At 40.8% G+C, this 16,787-nt stretch overlaps 1 protein-coding gene across 1 annotated transcript in view; it reads right to left on the bottom strand.

Annotated features, from left to right (window-relative positions):
• Positions 1-1,882: 1,882 nt before the first annotated feature.
• The window catches only part of tmem106c (transmembrane protein 106C), a 57,224-nt gene continuing 42,319 nt past the window's right edge, over positions 1,883-16,787 (bottom strand). The window contains exon 7 of the mRNA XM_073071094.1: positions 1,883-4,213. Coding sequence (XP_072927195.1) covers positions 4,096-4,213 — 118 coding nt within the window. The 3' untranslated portion in view covers positions 1,883-4,095. The remainder of the gene's footprint in view (positions 4,214-16,787) is intronic.

The raw sequence follows: 16,787 nt of genomic DNA, 5'->3' as shown, positions 1-16,787 counted from the left end.
ATTACATCCAGCATTATTCACAAGAATCAGTGCTTAGTGTCAAAACCAGAAACAGTCAGCTACATTATGGCACTGGCAACACAATAAGTTTTTAAATAGCTGATTTGCCAATTTGATCAGAAGCAAAAATATTCTGCATGACTGATAGACTGGTCAAATGTGGGGACAAGAGCAGGCCCCCTTGTGCTTAGAATGATAAAATGCATTTTGCGCCATACATGCATGAACAAAGTTGCAGTAGACAAGTACCCACTTTTGAAAAAGAACTTTATTGTTGTATTCAATGGGATTAAAATGCAGAATTCAAAAATAGATGAGAGATCAGTCTAAGCAGTTTAAAGTTCAGGAACTAATGCGACTAGGACTACAATCAAGTGAACAAAGTTGATGCCTGAGCTTAACCGGAGAGCAGGTAGTCAGACTGCTTCATCAAATTTTTGAACAACCATGTTCAATACAAAATTTATTGGGGTGAAAGTTTCACATCCTGACAGAGAGACAGAAAGCGAGTCTCTCTGTCTTTAAGACATTTGCACAGTACTGTATTTGTCGATTTGGAGCAGAGCTATGCTGACTATCCCTAATCAGATCATGTCCCTCCAAATGCTCATAAATCCTGCCATACGGGATCTTCTCCAACAATTTTCCCACCACTGAAGTCAGATGACTGGTCTATAATTTCCTGGATTGAAGAAGGGAGCAACATTTGCAACCCTCCAATCCTCCGGAACCTCTCCCATCCCTATTGATGATGTAAAGATCACCACAAGAGGCTCAGCAATCTCCTCCCTTGCTTCCCAGTGGTCTGGGGCATATCTCATCTGATCCCAGTGACTTATCTAACAATGCTTTTCAAAAGCTCCAGCACACCCTCTTTCTTAACGTCTATATGGTCAAGCATTTCAGTCCGCTATAGAGAACTATATCAGAATCAGATTTATCAACTTGAACTCTGTCAGCAAGGCCAAAGAGCTGATTGTGGGCTTTAGGAAGAGTAAAACAAGGGAACACAAACTAATCTTCAGAGGGATCAAGTAGTAGAGAGAAGAGCAATTTCAGGTTCCTGGGTTTCAATATCTGAGGACCTAACCTAGACACAGTATATTGATGCAGCTATAAAGGCAGCAAGACAGTGGCTATACTTTGAGTTTGAGGAGATTTGATTTGTCAACTAAAATATTCAATACATTAATGCCCATCATTAAAGATCCCCACCACCCAGGACATGCCCTCTTCACATTGCTACCGTCAGGAAGGAGGTACAGAAGCTTGAAGGAGCACACAATTCAGGACAGCTTCTTCCCCTCTGCCAGCTGATTTCTAAACTGACATTGAACCCAGGAACACTACCTCACTACATTTTTTCTTGTTTTTTTGTTTTAACTTAACTATTTAATACAAATATACTTCCAGTAATTCAGTTTCTCCCCTTCTATATTTATCATGCATTTCATAATACTGCTGCTGTAAAGTTAACAAATTTCACGACATATGATATAAAATCTGATTCAATCACTCACGTCATGAAAATTGTGTTTTTTGTGGCAGCAAATGTCTTAGCTATTATACACGTGCCCAAGACTTTTGAGCAGTACTCTATAGAATGTCAGCAGTAAACGTAAACCAGAGATGGAAAATTGAGTGTTAGCACACAAGGTGAGAACAAGTGCCATAAAAATAATACAGCAGCTATAAGCAGCTCAGCTATGAATGAATCTTTGCGCAAGATTTTCAGTTGATTACTTTAATAGCTCATTAGAAACTTTACATAGTCACAGCATAGACCAATTGCCTATTTGTCACTAGAGTGCAATAGCAAGACATTTAAAAAGCCAAAAGCAGTACTTCACATCACTGAAAATTATAGAAGTCAACACACTAGTCCCTTAATGAATATTTATTTGAAAAAAGTGCTTGTACCTGACAGCATTACATTTAAACAAAGCTCAGTGCTAAAGACATTCCAGCCTGGTCAGGCCTCCTGTCCTTTCCCTTTGAAAAGGAAACAATCCCGTTATGAAACATGATTAAATACAAAATCTAGTTTTGTAAGCAGAATTTAAAAAGTTATTGTAACAAAATCCATGATCGGATGGGCTGAATTTGTCACAGAAAGCTATCCTTCCAGGAGTGTGGGGTGGGGGAGGGGGCGAGAACTGGATAAACCAAGGATCACAAACAATTTTGTTGAAAGTTCACATGCGTCTATTTAACTCGAATTGCAACCAATGCATATTTTTTTTTGGGGGGGGGGGGAATGCTGACTCACTGACCACAGAAACAAGCTTTTCAAATTTTGAGACAAATTAAAAACTGTTATCCCATCAACTCTTCACTGGTAGAATGCTGGACCTGGTGGACAAGTGCAAACGCTAGTTCCAGGAGCAAATAATTTTGTTGCAAGATTGGTTTGAAAAGGCATGATAATTATCCGCAAAGTCAATCTGTCAGTTAAGTAAGATCAGTGGCTAACTGAGAAGGTACAAATTCAGTAAACCCAGCAGAACCTGCCAGTAAACTAGGCCAAATTTTATTGCTTTCTCCTTTTTCTGCACCAGTTAACCAATACAAAAATTTATGGTCCCATCATATTTGCAACAATGATTGTGCTACATCATGTACAGAACTGGATCTCACTTAATTGGACATATTTGGGCATGCCAAAACATTTTCTGTCAACAACCAATAGTTTTAGTCATTAAAATAGAGCACTACCCATCTGAGTCACAAGCTGAAGTCAAAAGAACATTACAATTTGTTGGTGTCTCCTTCCTATCCCAACACCTCCAAGTGTACTTTAGAGGTTATAATACAAACACATCTGGGAATAAATAACACCACAATAAAATGCATTTTCAAGAATATCTCTCATGTTAAATCACAATAAGATTCAGTCTTCCTCCTTTGTCTAGACTGCTCCACTGGAAACCAGACTTTCAAGTTCCCTTTCTGATCTTGTGCAATTGGCAAGGCAGGCAGTGACATTGTCACAAAATATAACAGAGGCAGCCTATGAAGTTAGATTGAAGATTTGTTATCTTCCATTGCCACTTTGAGCTTCAGTAGTTAGGGATTTACTTTCTGCACCGAAGGTACATAGCCATTTAAACACCCAGCTGTGAACAGTTATTAGACACTGGTGCAACTGAACCTGTCCTAAAATAAGACAGATGCAACCAAATGATCTCCACTCCAATTAAAGGGATTGAAGTGAAATTATCAAGATTGCATCAGGCTAGATCACCATCAAATTTAGTATTTTTAGTGATGGAACAAGCATATTAGAATGTATTGCTACCAGAGCAGTTGTAAACTCAGTACAATACAACTTATATGCAGGTGAAGAGGACTAGTTTCTTCTTATGGTATTGTCAACTGCTACTTGGTTGTGTTTTAAACAGAGTTTTCAATTTTTTTAAAACTCTGGTTACGTTTAATTGAAATGTGATTACTTGAAAATTTGCAGATGTGTAAAGAACTAATGGTAATAACTTGGATACAAGATTTTAAGTGTGAACTTAGACCAAGTTTTTAAATAAGATAGGCTGCATTTCAGTGGCTAAATGCATTTAAAGTGTATAGAAGGAAAAAGGGGAAAAACCAAAAAATATCAGGACCAGAGTAAAGGACAAGAATCACATTCAGGATACAAAAGGGATCAGAGAAAGTGATCAAGATTGGGCTAAAGTGCACATGCAAGCGGAGCTAGTGTGCTGTGCATAAGGGTTGAGAAAGCAGCCAGAATCACATACTGGCTCTGGGATTTTTAATTTCCAGTGCTTGACTATGCTACAAGTGCAACAATCCACTGTATGGGACAGTGGACACTCAATGGGTGGATTGCTTAAAAAAGACAAGCTTTCTTCAGGAGGATCAAGGTGTAGTAGTCACCAGGTTAAAATCTATACTCTTGGGCATTATTTGATAAAAATACCACATAATTAAATAAGTAATAATGGGCACTGTAACAAATGATGCAGAAATAGGCCTTTCAAATATTCCAATGAGAGCAGTCTAGTGTTTAATGAATACAGATTACATCAATATTATTTGGGGGATGGATAAGAGCTTAGATGGAGAAAAATCTGTTAGAAATCAGTGATTTAGAGCAGGTCTCCTGTATGCTGTAGAATTGGAGCCACAATCCAAATAGCGGTATGCTTCCAAAGAGTTCTGTGATGGATGTCCCAAGTAAGAGCTTTTCACTGTGGTCCTGAGAAAGAAAAAAGATAATATGGCATGAATGTCCTTGTCTGAACATTAAGAACAGTTTACATTGTTACAAGTAGTATTACTGGCAATATAGCAAAATATTCTATACATATCCAAAGACCAGTGGCACAAGAGATTCCTCAACCCCCCCACCCAAAAAAAACCAACACCAACAACCAGGAATAGCCACCAGACCAATGAGGCCTGTCTCACCCTTCAGTATGCTCATAGTTGATCATGCTAGCTTCTGCATAATTGACCAGCTCATATTTTTCTGTGCAAGATGCCCAGTCCTGAAATGTTTGTCATCTTAAATATACCCAATAATCTGCTTCCACTACCCAAGGAAAGGACATTCCAGATAGTCACTGCCCTCTGGCATGTCTCAATGCCTCATTCTGTAGCCAAGCCTCCTAACTCTACCACTATTGGGAGTGTCCTAATATCAACCTTGTCAAACACCCCTTAGGATCTTCTGTTTGAACAAGGTTCTTTTAAACCCCAAGGAATACAGACCCAAACTGGACAATGAGAACTCTCATCCCAGGAATTAACCTTATCATTCTCCTTTGGACCATCTCAATGCTACTATTACTTTTGTAGGTGAGGGAGAAAAACTGTACACAAAACTCCAGGTGTGATCACACCAACACCCTGTATAATTGGAACAAAACCTTCCCATTCTTAAATTCCAACCCTTTGGCAATAAAGGTCAACATGCCATTTGCTTCCTGAACTTGTCGTGTATGAATCACTAGAAGCAGGCAAGTCCTAGAACATCTTGATCCGAAGTTGCATTCATTTGCCATCTAACTTCATTTGGATGATCTGCTCAATGATCTCACACTTTCCTACATCAAACTCCAGTAGTCTGGCATTCACCCAATCACCATCTGTATGCGGATTGAAAGTAAATCTCACTGACAATCAATACAGGTGCACTCAAGGATGTAACTCACTCCAGGTACACAGGTAACAATGCACAGGATAGAAAAATGCTGTAGAGGGCTGTAAACTCCACCAGCTCCAACATGGAACTCAGCCTCCTCAGCATCAAGGCAAAAGCCTCAAAAGGCAATGTCTCAAGAAGACATCATTAAGCACCTTCACCATCCAGGACATGCCCTCTTCTCATTACTACCATCAATGAAGTACAGGAGCCTGAAGACACACTCAACATTATAGGAACAGCTTCTTCCCCTCTGGCATCAGATTTTTTGAATGGTCCATGAACAGCACTTCACTATTTTGTTCTTTTTTGCACTACTTATTTTTTTAATATCTTGATGTAATTTAGCAATGTACTGTACTGCTAAAGCACACAAATTTCATGGAGTCAGTGATTTTGATCCAGATCTCTCGGCAGAATCATTATGCCCTCATCACATGCTCTCCTACAGATGTCTCAACATTTTATTCCCTCCTCCAGGTTATTAATGTTAATAGTAAACTTAGACTTGGTCACTGGGGCATTCCATTAATTGCATCCCTCTAGCCTGAAAAGGAGCCATTTATTCCAACTGCTTTCCATAAAAGCCAGTTTCCATTGCTACATTCAGTTCCTAATGCACCAGCCTCACGTCACCTTGTCAAAAGCAGTTAAGGAATTCAAATACACTACATCTACACCTTCCTATCAACCTTATCACATTCTTAAAGAATGAACACATTTGACAAACATGATTTATATCTCAAAAACCATGTTCACCAGATTTAATAATATCTTCCCCAAATGAAAAATAAAAACAGGAAATAACTTTCAGTCTGGCAGGATGCAAAGAGTGGAAATGAAGGGAGTTTGCCTGATTGACTGTAGTGACAAGTGGTGTTCAACAGCAGCACATATTGGGACAAATTCTTTTTACATTGCACGTCAATGACTTGGGTGATGGAATTAATGGCTTCGCGACCAAGTTTATAGATGATACGAAGGTAGGTAGTTTAGAGGAAGCTAGGAGGCTACAGAAGGACTCAAGACAGATTAAGAGAATGGGCAAAGAAGTGGTAGATGGAATACAGAGTCAGGAAATGTATTGTCATGCCATTTGGTAAAAGGAATAAAAGTGTAGAACATTTTCGAAATAGAGAGAAAATTCAAAAATCTGAGGTGCAAAAGGACTTGGGCATCTTGGTGCAGGATCCCCTAATGGTTGATGGCTCTGGGACTGTACTCACTGGAATTCACAAGAATTCAATGAGGGGTGACCTCATTGAAACCTATCAAATGTGGAAAGGCCTCAATGGAGTGGATGTAGGCAGGACATTTCCTATGATGGGGGAGGAAGACTGGAGGACATAGTCTCAGAATAGAGGGACATCTCTTTAGAACTGATGGGGAATTTCTTTAACCAGAGAGTGGTAAATCTATAGAAGTCATTGCCACAGGTGGCTGTGGAGGCCAAGTCATTGGGTATATTTAAGGCAGTGGTTGATAGATTCTTGATTAGTCAGGGCATAAAGGGATACAGGAAGAAGGCAGGAGATTGCAACCGAGAGGTAAACTGGATCAGCCACAATGAAATGGCAGAATAGATTTAGAAACAAGCACAGAAAACCTACAGCACAATACAGGCCCTTTGGCCCACAAAGTTGTGCTGAACATGTCCATACCTTGGAAATTACTAGGGTACCCAAAGCCCTCTATTTCACTAAGCTCCATGTACCTATCCAAAAGTCTCTTAAAAGACCCCATCTCATCCACCTCCACCACTGTTGCCAGCAGCCCATTCCACGCACTCACCACTCTGAGTAAAAAAACTTGCTGTCATCTCCCCTGTACCTACTCCCCAGCACCTTAAACCTGTGCCCTCTTGTGGCAATCATTTCAGCCCTGGGAAAAAGCCTCTGACTATCCACACGATCAATGCCTCGCATCATCTTATACACCTCTAATCCTCCATTGCTCCAAGGAGAAAAGGCAGAGTTCACTCAACCTGTTTTCATAAGGCACGCTCCCCAATCCAGGCAACATCCTTGTAAATCTCCTCTGCACCCTTTCTATGGTTTCCACATCCTTCCTGTAGTGAGGCAACCAGAACTGAACACAGTACTCTAAGTGGGGTCTGACCAGGGTCCTATATAGCTGCAACATTACCTCTTGGCTCCTAAATTCAATTCCACGATTGATGAAGGCCAAGACACCGTACGCTTTCTTAACCACAGAGCCAACCTGCGCAGCAGCTTTGAGTGTCCTATGACTCTGACCCCAAGATCCCTCTGATCCTCCACACTGCCAAGAGTCTTGCCATTAAGGCTATATTCTGCCATCATATTTGACCTACCAAAATGAACCACCTCACACTTATCTGGGTTGAACTCCATCTACCACTTCTCAGCCCAGTTTTGCATCCTATCAAAGTCCCGCTGTAACCTCTTACAGCCCTCCACACTATCCACAACACCCCCAACCTTTGTGTCATCACTAAACTTACCAACCCATCCCTTCACTTCTTCATCCAAGTTGTTCATTAAAAAAAAAATCACAAAGAGTAAAGGTCCCAGAACAGATCCCTGAGGCACACCACTGGTCACCAGCTTCCATGAAGAATATGATACATCTACAACCACTCTTTGCCTTCAGTAGGCAAGCCAGTTCTGGATCCACAAAGCAACGTTCCCTTGGATCCCATGCCTCCTTACTTTCTCAAAAAGCCTTGCATAGGGTACCTTGTCAAATGCCTTGCTGAAATCCATATACACTACATCCACTGCTCTACCTTCATCAATATGAAGCAAGATTTGATGGGCCAAATGGCCTAATACTGCTTCGCTATCTTAAGGTCTTAATTATGTCACATCAGTAACATAATGAGAAAAACATCTCTTCTGTTATTGTACTTTTACCCCAGCCACTCATTATATTTGCAGTTTATTTTATGAGTCAAATACACCATCAACACTATAGTGTCACTTTCAAGTTTTGTGTCATGCATAGAAAATCTGAAGCATTTCTGTCACAATAACAATCTTGCCATTTAATTGATTTCTTTTTTTTAAAAAAAAAAGTTCGAGTTTTCTTAACATTGTTAATTGGGGTTAGGGTTGAACTGCAGCACCTTGCCAACAAGAGATGTAGAGTTCACCTCTTCTGCCTTCTTTTGAAGGAGGAGCCACACTATACATGTTCCAAATCTTATGGTACTCTCCTAGTATCAGAATCAGGTTTAATATCACAGGTATGTGTCATGAAATTTAACTTTGTGAAAACAATACATGAGAGAAAAAGAAAACTGAATTACTGAATTACAGTAAGCACGTGTATTAAATAGTTCTTGGATCATTGGGATCTTTTCTTGGGGAGGTATGACCTTTTCAAAAGTGACGGGTTGCACCTGAACCCAACGGGGACCAATATTCTCGTGGCAGATTTGTTAGAGCTGTGGGGTGGGAACCAGATGAAGGGACTCAGGATAGGACGGATGGTTTAAAAAACAGAAAAAGCAAAGATGGCATGCAGTCAGACTGAGGAAGGGTAGGCAGATGATAGGACAAAATTGCAGCCGGCAGGGTGAGTATCAGTGCATTAATGATGCAGAATCAAAAAGGGTAGTCAATACAGTACTCAAAGTGTTATATCTCAATGCACGGAGTATAAGAAAAAAGGTGGATGATCTTTTTGCACTATTACATATTGTCAGGTATGATGTGGCCATCACTGAACCATGGCTGAAGAATGGTTGTAGTTAGGAGCTGAATGCCCAAGGTTACATGCTGTATTGGAGGGATAGGAAGGTAGGCAGAAGGGATGGTGTGGCTTTGCTGGTAAAGAGTAGTATCAAATCAGTAGAAAGATGTGACATAGGATTGGAAGATGTTGAATCCTTGTGGGTTGAGTTAAGAAACTGCACAGGTAAAAGTACATTAATGGCAGTTTTATACAGGCCTCCCAACAGTAGCTGGGATGTGGACCACAGATTACAACAGGAAATAGAAGAGGCATGTCAAAAGGGCTATGTTATGTCATGGAAGATTTCAACATGCAGGTCAAATGGGAAAATCAGGTTGGAAATGGATCTCAAGAGAGTGGGTTTGATGAGTGCCTACAAGATAGCTTTTGAAGAGCAATTTGTCATTGAGCCTACTGGGGATCAGCTATACTGGATTGGGTGTTACGTAATAAATTGGAGACGATTAGGGAGCTTAAGGTAAAAGGACCCTTAGGAGACAGTGATCACAATATGATAAGAGTTTAACCTGAAATTTGATAGGAAGAAAATAAAGTCTCACGTAGCAGTATTTCAGTGGGGTAAAGGAAGTTGCAGTGGGATGATAGAGGAGTTGGCTAAAGTAAATTGGCAGGAGATGCTGGTAGGGATGTCAGTAGAGCAGCAATGGCTTGAGCATCTGGAAAAATGAGGAAGGTGCTGGATAGATGTATTCCAAAAACAAAGAAATATTCAAATGGCAACATAGTACAACCATGGCTGACAAAGGGAAGTCAAAGCTAATGTAAAAGCAAAAGGGCATACAATGCAAAAATTAGTGCCTAGAGGGGATTAGGAAGCTTTTAAAAACCTACAGAGAGCAATTAAAAGAATCATTATGAGGGAAAATGTAACATATGAAAGCAAGCTAGCAAATAATATCAAAGTGGATAGTAAAAGCTTTTTCCAAGTATGTTTAAAAAAAGAGACAAGAGTGGCTATAGGACTGCTAGAAAATGAGGGGCAAGGAGATGGATAGACAAACTAAATGAGTATTTTGCATCAGACTTCCCTGTGGAAGACACTAACAGTGTGCTAGATGTTGAAGGGTGTGAGGGAAGAGAACGGAGTGCAGTTACTATTACAGGGGAGAAGGTGCTCAAAAAGCAGAAAGACCCAAAAGGTACACAAGCCTTGGGTCAGGCTGCCAGGTATGATGTTGTGGCCATCGCTAAATTGTGGCTGAAGGATGGTTGTAGTTGGGAGCTGAATGTCCAAAGTTACAAGGCAGAGGGGATGGTGTGGCTCTATTGGTAAAGAATGGCATCAAATCAATAGAAAGATGTGACATAGGATTGGAAGATGTTGAGTCCTTATGGGTTGAGTTAAGGAACTGCAAGGGTAAAAGTACACTAATGGCAGTTTTATACAGGCCTCCCAACAGTGGCTGGGAGGTGGACCACAGATTACAACAGGAAATAGAAAAGGCTTGTCAAAAGGGCTATGTTATGTCATGGAGATTTTAACATGCAGGTTGATTGGGAAAATCAGGTTGGTACTGGATCTCAAGAGTGTGAGTCTGTTGAATGGCTAAGAGATGGCTTTTTAGAGCAGTTTGTCGTAGTAGGCGTTGGGTTGGATTGGGTGTTAGAAACTATACTGGATTGGGTGTTAGAAACAGAAACACAGAAAACCTCAACACAATACAGGCCCTTTGGCCCACAAAGCTGTGCCGAACATGTCCTTACCTTAGATCTACCTAGACTTAACAACAGCCCTCTTTTTCTAAGCTCTGTGTACCTATCCAGGAACCTCTTAAAAGATCCTATCATTTCTGCCTCCACCACTGCCACCAGCAGCCCATTCCACACACTCACCACTCTCTGCATTAAAAAAAACTTACCCCAGACATCTCCTCTGTACCTACTTCCAAGCACCATTATGTAATGAACCAGAAGCGATTAGGGAGCTTAAGGTAAAAGAACCCTTAGGAACCAGAGATCACAATATAATTGAGTTCAACATGAAAGTTGATGTGGAGAAAGTAAAGTCTGATGTAACAGTATTTCATTGGAGTAAGGGAAAATACAGAGGTATGAGAGAGGAGTTGGCCAAAGTAAATTGGAAGGAGATGATGGCAGGGATGTCAGCAGAGCAGCAATGGCTTGCATTTCTGGGGGGGGGGGGGGGGGGGCAGGGAGGGTGCAGGGCATGTGTATTCCAAAAATGAAGAAATACTTAAATGGTAAAATAGTACAAACATGGCTGACAAGTCAAAGCTATTGTAAAAACAAACAGGCATACAAAGCAAAAATTAGTGGGAAGATAGAGGATTGGTAACTTTTTAAAAATCTACAGAGAGCAACTAAAAAAATCATTAGAAGGGAGAAGATGAAATATGAAAGCAAGCTAGCAAACACTATCAAAGTAGATAGTAAAAGCTTTTTCAAGTATGTAAAAAAGATGAGTGGATACAGGACCACTAGAAAATGAGGCAGGAGAAATATAACAGGGGACAAGGAGATGGCTGATGAAGTAAATGAGTATTTTTGCATCAGTCTTCACTGTGGAAGACACTAGCAATGTGCCAGATGTTGTAGTGTGTGAAGGAAGAGAAGTGGATGCAGTTACTGTTACAAGAGAGAAGGTGCTCAAAGAGCTGAAAGACCTAAAAGTAATTAAGTCACCCGGACCAGATGAACTGCACCCTGGAGTTCTGAAAAGGGTAGCATTAGAGATTGTGGCAGAATTAGAAATGATCTTTCAAAAATCATTGGACTCTGGCATGGTGCCAGAAGACTGGAAAATTGCAAATACCACTCCACTTGAAGAGAGGAGGAAGGAAGTAGAAAGGAAATTATAGACCAGTTAGCTTGACCTCAGTGGTTGGGAAGACATTAGGATCAATTGTCAAGGACAAAGTGATGGAGTACTTGGTGACATAGGACAAGATAAGACAAAGTCAGCATTGCTTCAAGGGAAAAATCCTGCCCAACAAACCTGTTGGAATTCTTTGAGGGGATTACAAGTAGGATAGATAAAGGGGATGCAGTGGATATTGTATATTTGGACGTTCAGAAGGCCTTTGACAAGGTGCCACACATGAGGCTGCTTACCAAGTTAAGAGCCCATGGTATTACAGGAAAGTTACTAACACGGTGAGAACATTGGCTGATTGGTAGAAGGCAGCAAGTGGGAATAAAAGGATCCTTTTCTGGTTAGCTGCCAGTGACTAGTGGTGTTCCGCAGGGGTCGGTATTGGGACTGCTTGTTACGCTGTATATCAGTGATTTAGATGGAACAGATAGCTTCCTTTCCAAGATTACAAATACAAAGAGGGGCAGGTAGTGTTGAGCAAACAGATAAGCTACAGATGGACTTGGACGGATCAAGAGAATGGGCAAGAAAGCGGCAAATGAAATACAATGTTGGAAAATGGATGGACATGCACTTTTCTAGTAGAAAAGAATGTGCAGATTATTTTCTAAATGGGGAGAAAAATCTAAAAATCTGAGATGCAATGGGACTTGGGAGTCCTTGCGCAGAACACTAAAGGTTAACGTGAAGGTAGAGTCGGTGGTGAGGAAGGGATATGAATACAAGAGCAGGGATGTGATGCTGAGGCTTTAAGGCCTCATCTTGAGTATTGTGAACATTCCTGGGCTCTTTATCCGAGAAAGGATGTGCTGGCATTGGAATTGAATTGACTTCATTACTTGCATCCTTCATATACATGATTAAAGTATCTTTACATCTCTATCTACATATACAATTTATAGTAATTTGCAATAAATAGTATGTACAACAGGAAACTCAATATAGCACAGAAATAAACAATTGTATCAGAATGAATTAATCAGTCTGATGGCCTGGAGGAAGAAGCTGTCCTGGAGCCTGTCGGTCCTGGCTTTTATGCTGCGGTACCGTTTCCCGGATGGTAGCAGCTGGAACAGTTTGTGGTTGGGGTGACTCAGGTCCCCAATGATCCTTTGGGCCCTTTTTACACAACTGTCTTTGTAAATGTCCTGAATAGTGGGAAGTTCACATCTACAGATGCGCTGGGTTGTCCGCACCACTCTCTGCAGAGTCCTACTTTTGAGGGAAGTACAGTTCCCATACCACATAGTGATGCAGCCAGTCAGCATGCTCTCAATTGTGCCCCTGTAGAAAGTTCTTGGGATTTGGGGGCTCATACCAAACTTCAACTGTCTGACACAAGAGGCACTGCTGTGCTTTTTTCCCCACCACATAGCCGATATAGACAGAGTTCAGAGAAGGTTCACAACAATGATTCTGGAAATGAAAGGATCATCATACTAGCTCTGGGTCTGTACTTGCTGGAATTTAGTAGGATGTTGGGGGGGGGGGGAGAAAGAGGGGAGGAATTTCATTGAAACCTTTTGAATCTTGAACAGCCTAGACATGGTAGATGTGCAAAAGGCTGTTTCCCATGGTGGGGGAATCTAGGACAAGAGGGCACAACCTCAGGATAGAGGGGTGTACATTTAAAACAGATGCAGAGAAAATTTCTTTGGCCAAAGGTTGTTGAATTCATGGAATTTATCACAGGCAGGTATGGAGGCCAGGTCATTGGGTGTATTTAAGGCAGAGCTTGATAGGTTCTTGATTGTACATGGCACCAAAGGTTATTGGAAGGCGGCCAGAGAGTGGGGCTGAGGCTGGGGGGGGGGGGGGGGGGGGGTGGTGGTGGAGGGAAAAGAGGAAAGAAAAAGGATCAGCTATGATTAAATGGCAGAGCAGACTCGATGGGCCAAATGGCCTAATTCTACTCTTATGTCTTATGGTTAAATTAAATTAGTGTAGAAAAGGATATAAAAATAAACTAGTGAAGTAGTGTTCATGAGTTCAACGTCCATTCAAAAATCAGATGGCAGAGGGGAAGAAGTTGTTCCTGAATTGTTGAATGCTTTCAGGCTTCTGCGCCTTCTTCCTGATGGTAGCAATGAGAAGAGGACATGTCCTGGTTGGTGGAGATACTCAACAATGGAAGCTGCCTTTCTGAGGCACCGCTTAACAAGGCTTTGAATAAAATTCCTTTAAAACCCTTAGTGCAGTCCATCATGTCCCAGTGACTTGTCACTTTAGGCCCATGAATTTCTAATACTTCACCTCTTGGAGGAACTTTAAAAATGTATTTTAATTTAAATTGATTTTAAGATGGCATAGTAGCATGAGTTAGCACATTACTTTACAACACCAGCAGCCACCAAATGGGGCTTCAAATCCCTCCACTGCCTGTAAGGAATTTGTACATTCTCCACATAACCATATGGGTTACCACCAGGTTTTCTAATTTCCTTCAACATTCCAAAGACATACTGTTAGGGACAGTGAGTGGTGGCATGCTATGCTGGTGCCAGAAGCAGGGCAACACTTGTGGTCTGCCTAGCACAATCCTTACTGATTTAGCACAAACAATGCATTTCATTGTATGTTTAATGTACATGTGACAAAGCTGAGCTATTAATCCTTAAAGCACCAATATTATTTAAAATTAGTACACCTGTCATCTAAGGGATATTTACAATGCCGTATATGAAAACTGAAACAAGAAAATGACTCTGTACATCTGTCTTTTCATTTCCTCATTAATTCACCAGCCCAATTTTCTGGAGGTCCTACATACTTACCTTGGGAAGAAGGCAAATACTTACAAGTCCATAGACACTCATTTTATATTTACAGAAGTGCATGGCTTCAAACAGCATTAGTGTGAAAGACATTTATAGAGTTCTTTTCACAATCCTAGCGACTGACAATCAAGCATTTTTGGGATATTTAAAATGCACTTCAGAGAATGCAAACCACAAGATCCTATTGTGCAACCTTCAGATAATGTAACATTGCTTGAGGGATTACATTTCTAGCAACCTGATCAATGTAATGGCCCTACTCTTTAAGACTGTGATATGCTGTTCAGCCAAGTGATCAGACAAGGTTTTGGTTTAATATTTCAAATACAACACTCCACCCGTATAGAAGAACATGCAAAATTGGACACGTTAGAGAGAAACAACAGGATGGACTACCAGGCCAAAGTCCTAACTGGGCCATTTCCAGCTTTGCAAGTGTTTTCAACTTCCCTACATCAAAATTCACTTTCAAACACAAGCTTTACAGTATTGCTCCAACACTAATGAAGAAAATACATTAAAGTTCATTGTACACTGTGCTATATATGGAGCTAGCTGTACTTGTTATCTACACATATTAAGCCTTGCTCTTCAAGAACTGACCGACATTAATAACCTTACAGTAAAGCAAAAGCCAGAATCTGGCACAGTGCCCAATTTTGGCTTTTGCTTTATACATTTTAAACCGTCCAATTTCAAGGATCAACAATCGTCTACATTGTTCACATCAAACAAGTGCAAAAAATGATCAGCGCAATGGTAAAGTAGATGAACAAAACATTTGTCTAGAAGTTCATTATCTCCAAATTTTAGTCTAAATAATTGTGTGACATCCCTGCACATAATGAATCAAACTGCAGATCATAGATACATGCATTGATAAAGACTGTCGGTATGGCCAATAAAACTTATGCTATTTACATTGAATTTCAAGCAGCTGTATTTACTTGTAGTAGCCCCTGCATGCCTTTAGATTCAAGATGCACACTATGGAAGTACAATTGTAACACATACAATGGAGGATAGAAGTAGTCAGCACCACAACATATGGATTGCAATTTCAACAATCCAGTTAATGGAATACACACCCATAGGGAGGTGCATGCATTGTGATGGGGCAGAGAGCCAATGTCAAGGGAGGCTAGCTGAATGTTGTGCAAGTGCTAGGTTCCAGATCAACAAGCTTGGGGGTGGGGGGGGGGGGGGGTCAGAAATTGCATAATCAAGGAGAGCACTTGACATTCAAGACTCCTGAAGGATACTGCTTCCAACTGTGATACTCAACACCATCTTACCAAATTTAGTCTCTTGCCAATGATACTAACCCATACGCCCACATATACAACTCAAGGATGTTGATGATTGACCATAATGAAGAGTTTGCTCTGCATTTCATGCAAGAGCTCCAAGTACCCATCAAGTCCAACTGGGCCAAATTCCTTACCTCAAAAAGGTATTTGGCCAAGCCAGGCATTTTGTAGGAAGAGACACACCATCCAGGATCACGCCCATTTCCAATGACCTGGCAAAACCCTGGAGGTCATGACAGAAGTGAAATCTGGGTCACTATTATTGACCCAGTCAACCAAGTTCATTGGCATGTGGAGAATGACATTTCTGCCACTTTGTTTTCCTTACATAATCACCTGGCTTCAGTCAAAACATTAGTCCACCTGAACTGTTTGCTGCAGTTCCATTAAAGTCAAGTGCTAATCCCTTATCTCCAGATTTCTGAAGGACCTCCAAATGAAGGGGGACAGCCTGGCTAGTCACAGGGTTTTTGAGGCACAAAAACCACAATAACAGACCTTAAGAGCTGGAAAGCAGTTATACAGTAAACTGATAATTCAGCTTGCACAGGACATTGATCTACAGGTCATTCAGGATTCTTGGGGAGTTAATACAATAAATCCAATGCATTTAATTCACTAATTAACGCAATAGATTAAGGCTATGTCTACACTAGACCGGATAATTTTGAAAACGCCGGTTTCGGGTAAAAACAATAGGCATCCACACTGAGCGTTTTTGAAAATATCTGTCCACATTGAAACGGATATTTCGGCGAATCTCCTCCTAGTGTGCATGCGCAAGACAAATCTACCAAAAACAAGCGACATGTTTGGTGTTGAATCTCGCCAAGAAAGAGTTGGTGCGCGTTTGTCCAGTTACAGACTAGAAGAACTTAAACGACGGACAGCTGTTGGCTCTCACACAGGAGGACTTAAAACTAAAAAAAAACAACAAATACTGGAGTGTATGGAGGCAACCGACAGGG

Source organism: Hemitrygon akajei, chromosome 18 (genome assembly GCF_048418815.1).
Source record: "Hemitrygon akajei chromosome 18, sHemAka1.3, whole genome shotgun sequence".
Classification (NCBI taxonomy): Eukaryota; Metazoa; Chordata; class Chondrichthyes; order Myliobatiformes; family Dasyatidae; genus Hemitrygon; species Hemitrygon akajei.
The sequence above is the reverse complement of the archived record's forward strand: the minus strand, read 5'-3'. Positions and strand labels throughout refer to the sequence as shown.